This window comes from Sparus aurata, chromosome 5 (genome assembly GCF_900880675.1).
Source record: "Sparus aurata chromosome 5, fSpaAur1.1, whole genome shotgun sequence".
In the NCBI taxonomy this organism is placed as follows: domain Eukaryota; kingdom Metazoa; phylum Chordata; class Actinopteri; order Spariformes; family Sparidae; genus Sparus; species Sparus aurata.
In genome coordinates this window covers 846,329-860,984 of record NC_044191.1, presented here as the reverse complement: position 1 = coordinate 860,984, position 14,656 = coordinate 846,329, and the positions used below count along the sequence as shown (strand labels likewise).

The following is a 14,656-nucleotide window of genomic DNA, read 5'->3' as shown; positions in this document are numbered from 1 at the left end:
TCCAGCAGAAAAGCCGCAAACTCTGTGTCGCTCTTGAGTCCTTTCAAATCCCGCAGCTCCCTCCACCTCTGAAATGACGCTCTGATATTTACCCTAGTTTTCTCTCTGGCTCGGCCCAATTCTTTCTTTTACGCTGGTTTTCTTCGTCATTCTTCTTATTTCTTCTCTTTGACATGGGCAATGGTGGGGCATTTTTCAGCTCTGTTGTTAGTGTTGTCTGTTCTCCGCCATTGTTTACAGTTTGAGCTTGAGCGTAAGAATGATTGACACTGCTCAGACACTCTCCTTGGCTCTGATTGGTTGTATTGAGACAGGAGCGGTGGATTCTTGCACATCTATTTACAGCCACTGGGTGGAGCCACAGACAGTGGATTTTTACACAGCTGACCTGTATCTTATTCTACTGTCAGATCATAATGACAATTTTAGCAAATATAACAAAAAAATAGTTACAGACTACAGATTTAAGAGACCATGCTACAAAGAGCATTTGATTCACACAACTTTCTTTAATCATCAAAATTGCTAACTCAAGTTATTGTATGTACATTTATGATCCAGCAGATTTTATCACATTTTCAGAGGACCTATAATAAATTAATTACTGAACCAAGCTTCATGAGTGTTTTTGTGACAAAGTAGTTTGTGTTCCACTCATTCATCACAGAAATACGAGAGCTGTAGAATTCATTGGAACTGAAGACTGTGATGTCTTTATGAGTGAATGGAAACTTTTCACCACAATTGTATGTAATGGCTGTCCAATCTCCACCCAACCGAGCACCTGCATGGCATCTTGGAGCGGCATTTAATACATTGCTCTCCGCCACCATCATTAACCCAAATCAGGGAACATCTTTCACCACAATCATTTCACACAGCCGGAGAAATGTGTAATTAGAGGGAACAAAGGAGGCTGAACTACATAGCTTACTTAAGGACACAGGCATGGGAAAGCACAGAAAAAACATTGTTGAGCACATTCCAAATATAATTAATATGTGATAACTGATTGGACTCAGTGGGCACGAGTCTGTTTAAGGCTGGATGGTTGATGATGGAAGATTAGATCAGTTGCTGCCTGTCCTTGTCATTAGGATTAAGATGGTTTTACAGGACTACTAGGACAACTGATATGACATCCTGTATGTCAGCAGGCAAAACAAGGATGAAAACAGAGGTGGCAGAAAGCAGTGAGCACATGTGCAATGTGCTGCAAGTGACAGAGCAAGCGTAACTATAGAATCCACTTTATCAGGTTTGCTTCACTCTGCTCAAGTTCTCTCTGCTCTGCCTCTGCTGAGCAGAATTTACTGGTCATGTTGCTCTCTTCTCTTCATCCACCAACTCATGCACATCCAACATTTTCCCTACATTTCTTTCCCTTGTCAGATTGCAGTATTAATTGGCAATACATTTTCTTTGTGTGGGCTGTCTAGTCTTTCAAGGTTTCAATAATCGTTCTAGTCTGTTACTAACTTATCAACTCTTTGAGCTGGGTATTCATTTAATACTTAATGTTGATTCACAGGTTGTTGTTTTTTTTACTGTAATTAGCACCTGGGGCCAGAATTTATGACCACTTAGTGTTTATCAGTTCCCTAAAGTTGATGAAAATTGTAAAGCCGACTGAAGTTTAAGTTTAAGTTTTAAGTTTAAGTATTCAATAAAAGATATATTCTTTCATCTTCTGAAGACTAATGGAGAGAAGTTCCTGTCAAATATTGAAGACAGTGAAGCAGAGGTGTGGTTTCTCTGTTACAGAGGGCTTGCATTGACTTTGCAATTAATGCCAAACCTCTGACGCGCTACATGCCCGAGAACACGCAGTCCTTCCAGTACAGGATGTGGAAGTTTGTGGTCTCAGCTCCGTTTGAGTACTCCATCATGATCATGATCGCTCTCAACACTGTGGTACTCATGATGAAGGTAAGAACTTTTAAGGATATGCATAATGCATGCAGAACTAATATAGTTATAGGAAGTCAGTCCTGGATTTAGTAGCTTAGGAGAGGAAAAGTTTGACATTTGAGACAAATGTTTGTTGCCTTTCTTGCCCGTGAAAACGTTGTTTTTATTTTTACATGGGGCAATTTCGGACAAGAAGAAACAAACACTGGATGTGCAAAGGTCTTAACAAAATCTGCCCATCAGCACATTGTATGTGTTGTTTGTTTAATCAGTACACAAAATTAATTGTAAAAACAGTGCATGTTTTTATGGATAGTATGCTAGCCAGCGGCGAATACGTGCATTTCTCAAAATGTCTAACTATCCCTTTAACCCACATGTTTGAAAAAGAAACCTGATCAGCTTAAGTGTATCTTGAAACACCATTTTCTTTTAGTTCCATGGAGCTCCAGATTTCTATGAAGTGATGCTGAAGAACCTCAACATAGTCTTCACCACTCTCTTCTCTCTGGAATGTATCCTCAAGATTATTGCTTTTGGTCCTCTGGTGGGTAACATTTATAAAGCAACTTCAGTCATGTCCTGAATGATAAATAACAATTCATGATTTTCATCTGTTGTTTCTCAGAACTACCTAAAGGATGCCTGGAACGTGTTTGACTTTGTGACCGTGTTGGGCAGCATCACTGACATCCTGGTGACTGAAATCAATGTAAGTAAGAACACTGCATCCAAACAACACAGCTGTCAAGTTAATGAGCTGGGGCAGGGACAGCATGTATAGCAAGTTTTGTGCAAACAAGCTCAATAGCCACATCAGCAAAGACAATCATATGGCAGCAAGCCAGCAAGTCTCACAGCTTCACTTTCTCTATTCATTCCAGACAGTTCCTCTCTGTGAGCTTACCTGTATACGTGTTTATTGTACAGTAGACTTTGACTTTTTCACGTGTGTATTTGTTGAGCTGTATCAGTTTATGTTGTGCAATATGACTGTTCCTGTTCTCTCGCCTCTCCTTTCTGTCTTCCTTTCTTTATCTTGATCTGCTCTCTGTTCCCCCCCCCCCCCACCTCACCTCCTGCTCTACGTATGTCTCTGTCTCTCTCTCCCTCTACATTTTCATCTTGTTGATTGTCATCACCGGTGTTGCCATGCCCTGATCCCAAACACCACCAGACGACGGTGAGTGATTTTTTTCTGTTGACATTATTTCAGCTCACCTACTGTTTTATTCAATAGGTCAAATGTTAAGGTCTAATGAGTTAAAGGAGTACTTCAACCATGTTTCTACTGTGCTTTGAGACCTTGTGACATACCCTTACTAACACCCTGTCAAACATCTCACACATGTCTCCAAGTCACTTTTTAGTAAAATGCACAAAATAAATTACATTTCTGTAGCATGTTCAGTGAAGCACAAGTCTGAACTGAGTGTAACTATTTAACATACGGTTTGAAGCATCACACCGTTCAATACACACACACACACACACACACAGACACACAGACACACACACACATAAATCAAATGCTCATCTCCCTCTGCCTTGACAAGAGCACTGTGTTACTGTAATACACTATAATCAATTCTTATGCATTGTGTCTGAGCCACTTTGAATTTTTGAGGGAGATTCTTGTAACCTCTAACCAGTTCAACAAAATAGCTTTCTCTGCCTCTGCGCCGGTGATAGCCATAGCCAGATGCATTATGTTTTTGAGATGTCTTTCCATACATCCTATTCTTGTGAATGGGGAGTTGACGATATTTCTTCATATTTATCACGAAGATCCTGATTTTATATCCAGATTTTGCTGGTTGAAGGTCAGTGTTTGTGACCTCACATAACATATTGCCTCAAGAATTCATGATGCCATCGAATCTGGACTAAGACCCATAACCAATAAATTATTTAAGTCTGACGCGCCTTGGCGAGTCCAGTCAGTCAGCGAAAAAAACATACGCACAGATGAGAGGATAGATACGTGAGGCAGAGAAGAGGGATTTCACATGGCTAACTCTAACAAAAAGAAAACTGAAGAACAAAACCAAAACAGTATGTCTCATATGTTCTCATATGTTCTGGGATCTTGGTGATTGTTTCAAAGCCTGGACATGTTGATGAGGAAGCAGCAAACGAAGACGAAGCAGCGAACAAACCCACTCAAATTTGAACATGCCGTGGTCCCAAACACCATCAGAGAAATTACAGCCAACTGCCTCCAGTAGCCCATTCACCCTACCTTTGAGTACAGGGATCATCATCTGCATCACCCTCTGAGTGAAAGTTTCAGATGGGGTGAATTTTCGCTGCGGCTCTAATGCTCCTCCAGAGGTAGTATCAGAGGCACTGCAGAGGCAGACATTACATGACCAAACAACAGTAGCCTAGTGGCTGGTAGTGTCTTCGGCAACTCATATGAGTAAAAAAATACTTCAGTTATCCGTGGACAAGTGTCTGTCATCCTGTCCGTCCTACCGACTCTTCATCACATTTCTGCCCGAAAAAAACAGCATCTGTTCCCGGCAAAAAACTTTAACTCACCAAGTGTTTGTCTTCTTCCACTACTGTGTTGTTGTAGTTACTGTCTTGAAAAAAAACAGCGACGGTCAGCCCTGCCGGCCTCCCTCCCTGCGAGTGAGAGTCAGACAGCGTCCTGTTTGCTGATGGCGATCATGTAATTATGTCATTTAGAACGAAAAACGTAACCTTGCCCCTCCAGGATGCGTGCTGTTAGGATCTCAAACACAAAACATTATAACAGCATTCATATGATTCTAAACTGTCTGCGGGTTCATGTTTGGATTAACAGGAGGACATTGAGGGAAACATGTTGAAAAAAACCACACAGACATCATCATCATGACGTGTACCGTCACACCTCTTTTGGAACCGCAGCACCGTCCTGCTTTGTGAATTACACACCGGTGCGGCTTGACTCTAGAGCACATAGTGCACTGTGTGAACAAACAACAGCAGAGAATTGGCGAACCTCCGCTATGGAGATAATGTGGTCTCTGTGTGAAAAGTCTCCTGACCATTATTCAAACAAAATATTGTTTTCTGGCACACCAGTGAGCATCTACACATGTGTATGAGGATCTCCCTGACCTCTTCAGCACAAATGTAAATATCCTTGCAGAACAAGCTAGATCTCACTGCACTTACTGAACAAAGACAGTGGAGGGAAGAGACATTAGAGGGAGAGAAAGAGGAAAGGAGGTGTTAAAGCTGCTCAGTTGTTAAGCTGTGTTGAGATTGTTTGTTTTAAGTTGGTTGAGACTGGAGGGGGATTTTTAGAGAGAGAAGAAAGGAAACTCCAGGAAACTTTCATTTGATTTTTTTCATTATTTTTCTAAAATCAAGCACTTTAATAAGTAAACTTTTAAAAAGCTTTCTGTTATGTTTTTTTTTTTTTCAAGTTTGAAATCTTTGTGGCTCCGTTCCGTTCTCTGTTATGCCATGTGATGTAAACCTTATGACTGAATGATAAAAAGTAATCACTTAACATAATGATGGAGACAAAAATGTAACAGATTCTCTGTGTGACAGGGCTTTATTTCTTATTATGGTTTAAGCTTTTTACACCCGATAATAATAACCCCAGTTTCATTTGGTGACATAATCAGAGTTACTTTCTCCGAACTGATACATCTCCTCCAGAGCCACAGTCAAATGTTTTCTAATGTGGACATGTTGAGAGGAGTGGCCCTTTAAGGCACACAGCAGCAGATGGATTTGTTTCTGGCATGTCATCACGTCACAAACGTTTCAGAGCAGTCACTAGCAGTGATGCTCAGTGGTCCCCGACTCCCCGACTTTTAGCTCTGCACAGCATTTTGTTAATCACCTCTGCTCTAGAAGAGAGAGCAGGAAAACACATTTACACAGGATTAAATTACTAATTAATTATAGTTCTGATATATAAATAATGTTGCAAATTTACAAATGCAGAAACAAGCTAGAGGTTAGTTCAATGAATGAGTGAAGAGCTCAATGAACTGGAATGGCACTGAGTAGAATGTATAACTCCACCAAGGCCCAACAGTCATCCTTAATTCACTCAAGCCTGATCTAAAATCGAACTCTGTAGCCTGGTTTATATTTTAAACCACCAGTAACTCCTTTTCCATAAATTAAGATCACCAGATGTAGGATCTGCATCAAATTGTACTCATTCATAGATACCAGCCCACTGAATACACCTGACTTCTTTCATCAAGATCCATACATTAATCCTTAAGAAATCAGAATGTCGAAAAAGCCCCCCTTTCATAATGTCAAAGAAAAACGTCCTGGATCCGTCCCTTTATCTGGATCCACGTCCAAACAGTATTCAGGTCTATTCTGGGCTGAGGCCCCTCCTCCATCCAAGTTTTTATGGAAATCGGTTTCGTAGTTTTTGTGTAATCCTGATGACAGCAAACAGACAAACAAATCGTCAGGGGTGAAAACATGAGCTCCTTTGCTCGGATTTAATGAAATATAGTTAGACTTTGGACCTTGTGTATATATACTTATTTATACTTGTATGTTTCTGTTCATGCACTCTTTTTAAAGGGGATCAACATGTCACCACTGTGACCATTTGTGTCCAGCTGTGGTGACTGTTCAAACAGTTCAGCCCTGTAATACTGGTGTGTGGATAGGGTTGTTGTTTAGTAAGTGCTTGATGTCCCGTCTGTGTCTAACAGGACAGGCTGCTGAACTTGAGTTTCCTGAGGCTGTTCAGAGCTGCTCGACTCATCAAGCTGCTGAGGCAGGGCTACACCATCCGCATCTTACTGTGGACCTTCGTCCAGTCCTTCAAGGTGCTCACACACATCATCACATGTGCACACACACACATACTGCATGTATACTAGCATCTATTTACATGCACATGTGCTATTTAACTTTCACATAACCACAAATATTAACTACCTGCATACACAAAGTCAAACATCCAGGATGGAATAATTGAAAGTGGACATTAATAATTCAGTGTGTTTTGGTTTCCTGTTGTTTCCTTTAGGCCCTGCCTTATGTTTGCCTGCTGATTGCTATGCTGTTCTTCATTTATGCCATCATTGGGATGCAGGTGGGTGTGTTCATAGAGGCCATGATATTCAGAAAGTGGTTCACCATTTGAATGTTGCAATCTGATTGTGAAAAACAAGAAGTACAAATTGCTGAGACAGTAGAAATCACTTTCCTTCCTCTTCAGGTGTTTGGCAACATTGATCTGAATGAGGACACAGCTATCAATCACCACAACAACTTTCGCACCTTCCTCCAAGCTCTCATGCTGCTGTTCAGGTATAATTTTATTTATTTATTTTTATTTAACCTTTATTTAACCAGGAAAAAAGACTCATTGAGATTAAAAATCTCTTTTACAAGAGTGTCCTGGCCAGGACAGGCAGCAGCATATTCATACATACACACAAACACATGGTAGACATAGACATTAAAAACACTTTGCATCCAAAACAGCAACATTTGAATGTCAGCTACAGTAATAACCGCCTCAAGCAAAACATCTACAACCAGATGTTTTTGCCTCCAGGTCATCCAATTTCACCTTAAAAGAGTTCAACGACACAACTCATTATGTTTCAAAGTTTATGCAACATGTTCCAGGCAGAGGGAGCAGCAAACCTAAACGCTTTCTTTCCCAGTTCAGTCCTGACTTTTGGGACAGACAGCAAGAGCAAATCCTGAGACCGAAGATTGTAAGTCCCAGCGTTACTTCGGTTAATGTAGGACAAAAGGTAAGAAGGAAGAAAACCTAAAATTGCCTTATAGATGAGAATATGCAGGTGTCTCAGTCTGCGTGTTGATAAGGAAGACCATCCAACCCCATTCATACAGCGTACAGTGATGAGTCAGTGCTTTAAAACCAGTGATGAACCTCAGAGCTCCATGATACACAGTGTCAAGAGCATGTAAGCTTTGAGACGAGGCATGCATATATAAAACATCACCATAGTCCAGAACAGACATAAAAGTGGCCGTAACCAGTCTCTTTTTAGAGTTAAAGGCAGGATTTGATCCTAAAATAAAAACTCAGTTTCAGCTTCAATCTTTTCACCAGCTGCTGGATATGATTTGCGAAAGAGAGGGATTCGTCAATTAATATACCAAGATATCTGTAGTTGGAAACACACTCAGCCTTTAGACCCTGAGAAGAGAAGATGGAGGGCAGATTTTGTGGTTTTGATGTTGTGTTAGAGAACACCATGACTTTAGTTTTGTCAACATTTAAAACAAGTTTTAAATCATACAGATGTTCTTGGACCGTGTTAAAAGCAAGTTGTAACTGGGAGAGGGCCCCTTCTGGGGTGGGTGCTGAGCTGTAGAGTACAGTATCGTCAGCATAAAAGTGAGATTTCACATTTGACACATTTAGATCAATGTCATTGATGTACAAAATGAATAGGAGTGGACCCAGGACTGATCCCTGGGGTACACCTTTACTTACAGTGAGAGAGCTAGAGGTGCATCCCTCTGCCTGCACACACTGTGACCTGTCTGTAAGATAATTAACAAACCAACCAATAGTTTTTTTAGACAGTCCAGCTTTGATAAGAAATCTTGCAATATAAATCTCATGAGCACATTATATCACATTGACCAAATACAGTTTTTTCATGAAAATGTCATCACTTGGACTTCCAGATTAACAGACAGCCCAGTAGGTACTTATATTAATATTAATATTAGTATATTAATAATTCAGGGACGGTCTAAGAGACTGGACAGTAGAGGCAGATGTAGTGGTGTGTGGGTGGGCTAACATAGGTCCTCACCATCAAAGTCTATGGCAGCACAAATATCATGTTCCTTAAGCGTTCCTCGAGTATTATCAACAAAATACGCTAATATAAAAGGTGTATCACTAGGCATGTATACATTATTATTACTCAATTATTATTACTGATGCAATATTGATTAAGCTTTACATTATAATCTTGTGGCTGGTTGATGCCAATTTTAACCATTTTTAGGTAGTAGGTAGTTTAATCTATAACAGTCATCATGTTTTATAAGATGGTCAGATGTTTTTTATGTAACATTCACATCTGCTAAGTTGCTAATACACTACAACAATAAAACTGTTAAATAAAGACAGTTGAGTAACTTTTATTCCAAAATAGAAATAACCAAGTTAAGTACAAGTCAAGTCAAGTCAATTTGAAATGCACATGCTGCACAGTTAGATAAAGGGCAACTTAGGATGACTGTGGCGTAGGTGGCAGCGGTTTGTCCATTTATCTGTGGTTTGATCCACATCTCAAGCTGTATGTCAAAGTATCCTTAGACGAGACACTGAACCGCAAACGACTCCTGATTGGTCACTGTGTGAGTGAATGATTGAATGGCTGAGGATGGAAATACCATGAGCGCTTTTTGTATGAAGCACTGCATCACTCCTGATGAGCATGTCGGCACCTAGCATAGCAGCCTCTGCCATCAGTGTTTAAATGTGTGTGTGAATGTGTCAAATGTTGTAAAGTGCTTTGAGTAGTTGGTAGTTTAGAATAGCGCTATGTCCAATGCAAGTCCATATATACTCCATACATATATCCTTTTCTCTCGTCCATATAAATGCTTTCATTGCTTAAACAATTGCTCTTTTATCTGGAGTGTTGAACCTGATTGGCAGCACTCTCCATCCTTGATCCCAGCCTCATGTTTGCAAGATGATACAAATTGGCTGAGAACGAGTGAATATGAGGAACACACAGATTGCTGTTATGTTCCTACTCTAATGCCACATAGTCCTGGAAGCAGGAACCAGCTCCAGTGAAACATTCTCAAACTCTGAACACAGCTGTTCTCTAGATTTTTTGTGAGTTGAATAATAACAGGAAAATCTTCAGGTTTTCACCTTCGAGGTTGTTCATGATAACACAATGTTTCTTGTTTCAAATGTTCTGTTTCCTGTGTTTTTGTCTTTGCTATTTGTTCAGAGTTAAACCCTTTTAGCCCCAAGCCAATTTTCTAGGCCTCTGCTCGAAAATTGCATATCCATAATAAAATGAGTATATCTCTGCAACCACAAGGTTTATTTGAATACTTAAGTCCCTCGATTGGGGGACCTTGTGCTTTGAACAGTTAAGGTGAGTGGGCTCTGTTCGAAAAAGATGTAGGACAAATCAGAACTATGTGTCTTTTTGATCCAAATCTGTTAGCAATTGATGGGATGTTTGCTTATTGTGAGGCTAGTGTACAGTGCTGATGAAACAGACTATCTGAGTCTTATAGTGTATAACTTAAAATTGCTTGTTATAGAAAAGTATTTGTAGATTTAAAACCAGGGTTTCAGAGGCCTTCAGTTATAAATGGGAAAATCAACTTCAAAATAAAAAGTTCAATTTCAAAACATTTCAATTTAGCATCAAGCACAATTGTGAACATGTTTAATTCAACACACACTGAGTCTACATTTGACTTTTGCTGCAAGAGGCTTTCAGCCAGATGTAATTCAATTATCATTTTACCGTAAAACAGCACAGAATTCCGATATATGTGTTAAATGTTGTTGAAGCTGACTACCATCCTGCTGAGCTCTGCTAGCTCTTTATGTCTCTTCAGTCAAGGCTCTGTTTCTCTCTGTCTTTCTGTGTTATTGTGTGTATCAGGAGCGCAACTGGTGAAGCCTGGCATGAGATCATGTTATCATGTTTGAGTCACCGAGCCTGTGACGAGCGATCAGGGTCCCATGGCAAAGAGTGCGGCAGTGATTTTGCCTACTTCTACTTTGTCTCCTTTATCTTCCTCTGCTCCTTCCTGGTCAGTAATGAAACACACCTGAATATAACCACTGTAACTTTTGGCCTGTGATTGATTTTGACACATGTGAGTGTTGGGTCACATTGCGAGAAGGTAGTGCACCAGAAAGTAACACAGTAACGTTCATCCAATGGTCCTTAAAACATTGCTGCCCGCCAGAAACATGTACACAGGCACAGTAGCTCATCAAGTTAGCTGCCTAACTAAAGATTGATCTGTAATTTGTTTGCGCAGCTCATGCCTATTATATGAAGCACTTTGTATTCCAAAAGATCAGGATGGTGAATGCCGCTAAAATGCATTGACTCTATTCCTTGTTCTACAGAAACATCGGGGAAGGTGCTGCTAGAAACTGTTTGAAAAAGGGCAGCCACTTTCACAATTAGCTTGCAGGAGATTGGACAGAACATCTGTCTGTCACGGGCTAACTTCCACCAAATAGCAAATCAATAGTGGGATAGCGCTGCCACTAGCAGAGCCAATCAAACTCATACTGAGGCAAGTTGAGTGAAGAGTGAAAGCATCTTTTTAAATCAATTAAATATGCTCTCCAGCTCTGATATAACTGATGCTGTAGCAGCTCCACTAGCCTCTTTAGCAGTGGCTTTATTGAATGAACAGTCACATCTCTGGCTGTTGATAGCATCTAAACTACCCCTGCACTTGCAAGTAGTTACTCGCTGCTGACTGATCTGAACCACTGTGGTTCAGACAAAAGTGCATAGCTTAAAGCCTGGCAAGATGAATTTGTGCGATGGCATTATCATGTCCATCTGCCCTGCAAGGTAACGCTGCAGACGCTTCAACTGTTCACCCACTCAAATGTCAGCAGTGTGAAGACAGCTCAGAGCCTGGTCTTTATTCACCACAGTTGACTTTGACATAAGATAGTTTTGCAGATTCTAAAGCAGCTCAGCTGATCATCCCAATGCTAGATTCATATTCAGAACATCAAAATGATTGTTTTAGTTGCCTGTGTGAGCAGGCCAAAACACAGATGTAACTCTACCTGATGTCTGTGTTCCAGATGCTGAACCTGTTTGTGGCTGTCATAATGGATAACTTTGAGTACTTAACAAGAGACTCCTCCATCCTGGGGCCTCATCACCTCGATGAGTTCATCCGGGTTTGGGCCGAGTACGACCCGGCTGCATGGTATGTTCAAGCCTCCCCTATGGGCCCCAGAGAATAGATTACAAAGTAAAGCGGAGGGAATAGACACCCTAACTTTACTCCTCTCTTTCCCATTTGTGACTAAGGTGACTGAATGAGGTCTCGTACTCCTTGACCTTGTCCCTATACCTTGTTGTATGCAGTCAGCCCACTGATGATCATTGTTTTATTTCAAGCTGTCCTCAACGTTTGTTTATGTATGTGCTTGTTCTTTTCCACAGCGGACGGATTTCCTATAAGGATATGTACAATTTGTTACGCGTTATCTCACCCCCCCTTGGCTTAGGGAAGAACTGCCCTAATAGGGTAGCATACAAGGTTTGCAAATACCAGACATTTCCGTCACTAGGGTGCTTTGTGTACCTCTATGCCAAGAGACTTTTAACTGAATGGCTGTGCACCAATGAAATCGCCTTTACACTAGCACCCGCCCCTCCAAACTGACTGGCTTTGGTTGATGATGCCGGAGAGGAAACAAAGCTTTCAAAGCCACGGCATTGTCCAAACATGCCGTCTGCCATGCCTTCTTTCTCACTGCAGACACCTTTTACTTCCCATTTCTATCAGATTAAACCCTCAAAAGTCTTGAAAGAAATGTGATCACCACATTCAGATCTTTAAAACCTCTGAATCTGATCAAAAGCTTTTTCGACGAATGTGGTATGATCTTTTTATGAAGACGTCTGCCAGAGAACAGCCAGGCTATGAGTGAAAGCCCCTGACAAATCCTCGGGCTGGCATTGAAACCTTTCGTCTCCGTGCACCTTGGTTGAAGTACCAGTGGGATGTCTGTTAGCATGCTGAGGCAGACATCCCTGTTACAATGCTGTCATTTCTCTTCCCTCCCATCAGCATCCTGTGTGTTGGGTCAACCCATCATCCCCTCTTCTCTCCCCTCCTCCACCAAACCCTCTCCCACCAAACTCACTCTTTATCATCCCATGTTTCCTGTCAGGGATCCAGAGCTCCACAGCGATGCATCCCTGTGCCCCAACACAGTGGCCGAGGATGACATCCACCTTACATCTCACTCTAGGAAATCTATTAACAGATTTCTTTTTTTTCCTTTCCATTATTATCTTGTTTTGTTGATTTCTTCCCTTTGTTCCTCTCTTCCTTCTCTAACTCCCCATCCTTCTCTGTTTGGGTTATGTTTATTTTATTTTTTTATTTCCTACCCTGTCAAGTGGCCGTATCAAGTACCTCGATATGTATCAGATGCTGCTCCACATGTCCCCACCCTTAGGTTTGGGAAAGAAATGTCCGCCAAGAGTCGCTTACAAGGTAGACCCTCCTCTTCCTCCACCTTCTTCCCTGTGCTCGACAACCTTTCTCCCATTGGCGTGAACTCAAGCCAATGTCTGTGCTCTGCAGTGTTCCCTCGTTTGTTTTGCTAGTGCTCCTATATTTTTGGTGTAAGCCCCTACCTCATTTCTACTCTCTTTACTGTTTCTTTGAGCATAGCTGCTTGCATGGGCTAATACCCATAACTAATGATAATGACATAGAGCTTAACTGAGAGGACTTAAAGTCATGTTAATTTAAATATATTGTTTTTAAGGAGGAAATGTGTCACTTTATGTCACTATTCCTTTGAATGATTCGCTCAAGTTGGGGTTTCATTTTGTGGAGCAGTGTGTGTGTGTGTGTGTGTGTGTGTGTGTGTTTGCGCGCATGTGTGTGTGTGTGTGTGTGTGCGCCTGTGTGCCGCTTCTGTTGCTTCTCTGTGGGAGTAACACTTTTTATGTGTGCTTTTCACATTGTGGGTTTGTCTCTGCTGCCCATCTCCTCTCATTCCTTCTCTCATCTCATCTCATCTCGTCTATCCACTGTTAGAGATATTTGTGTTTGCCTGTGTGTTTGTGTAAGTGCTGCACAGCATTGACAAAATTACGTCAATTTTATTTTATCTTTTGCTGAATATTATTTGAAAATAGACCAAATTTCCAATTGATATTAACATGTGATTCCATCTGGATATCTTATCTGAATTGATGTAAATGCAGGTGTCAGTGCACACAGAGCATTGTGATCATCGTCATCAACACCTGCTAACATTGTGATCAGATCTCAGCCAGGTGTAGGGCTGGGCCTTAAAATAATTTTTAGGTAATTTAAGATATTTTAAGCTATATAATACGCACTTAATAAATGCTTGACAAAAGCAAATATTATAATATCTTGACAAAATACTTCAATAACAATTGAACTATTTGTACTAAAATAAGAACACAGTCAGATTTCTGATCAATGATCATCAGTTATGTGTTTAGAATGTCTAAGTGGAACTATCTTGTAAGAAAATGACATCACTTTGCTGCAATGAGCCTTTAAAACCAGGAAAAGACAACACTTATGTAATATCACCATATACAAAAAAACAAGACAATATCATATCACAATAATGCGATCAAAACAATATGTTGACTAGCACTAGCCAGGAGTTCAATGAAGAAAAGGTCACTTACAGTATCGCAGCCCCCGCCTTGCCATCTCTTGTACAGCAGCAGCATCTTGGGAGACTGTTGGGCTGGAGACCTCTGGCTTCCACTTCTACGGAACTGTATGAGAGTTAGTTGAGCAAGTTGAACAATGTAAGCATCTTGGCCAGCGAAGACAGATGGTTTGAGAGAGGCGTCAAATTATCGACCTATGTAAAACTGGAACTGATGGTCTTTGAACATAGGACGTGGCCTAACATCACCCACCTACAACGCTGTACTGAGCTCCCTCCCCAGACACCTTAACAACCATTCACAACTGGGGCTCACCTAGCCTTGGCAACCCACATGAA

The 14,656-nt window shown here is 40.9% G+C and overlaps 1 protein-coding gene across 26 annotated transcripts in view; it reads left to right on the top strand.

The window, feature by feature from the left end:
- cacna1ba (calcium channel, voltage-dependent, N type, alpha 1B subunit, a) overlaps positions 1-14,656 on the top strand; it is a 179,524-nt gene that overhangs the window by 139,338 nt on the left and 25,530 nt on the right. For 10 of the 26 annotated variants that reach the window (XM_030417869.1, XM_030417864.1, XM_030417873.1 and 7 more), the window contains 10 exons: positions 1,765-1,929; positions 2,348-2,458; positions 2,540-2,623; positions 3,089-3,094; positions 6,606-6,722; positions 6,926-6,991; positions 7,118-7,209; positions 10,539-10,689; positions 11,717-11,844; positions 12,084-12,180. In XM_030417869.1, coding sequence (XP_030273729.1) covers positions 1,765-1,929; positions 2,348-2,458; positions 2,540-2,623; positions 3,089-3,094; positions 6,606-6,722; positions 6,926-6,991; positions 7,118-7,209; positions 10,539-10,689; positions 11,717-11,844; positions 12,084-12,180 — 1,017 coding nt within the window. Of the gene's footprint in view, positions 1-1,764; positions 1,930-2,347; positions 2,459-2,539; positions 2,624-3,088; positions 3,095-6,605; positions 6,723-6,925; positions 6,992-7,117; positions 7,210-10,538; positions 10,690-11,716; positions 11,845-12,083; positions 12,181-13,049; positions 13,147-14,656 lie in introns of all 26 variants that reach the window. The other 16 variants (XM_030417890.1, XM_030417884.1, XM_030417874.1 and 13 more) reach the window with 3 other exon arrangements.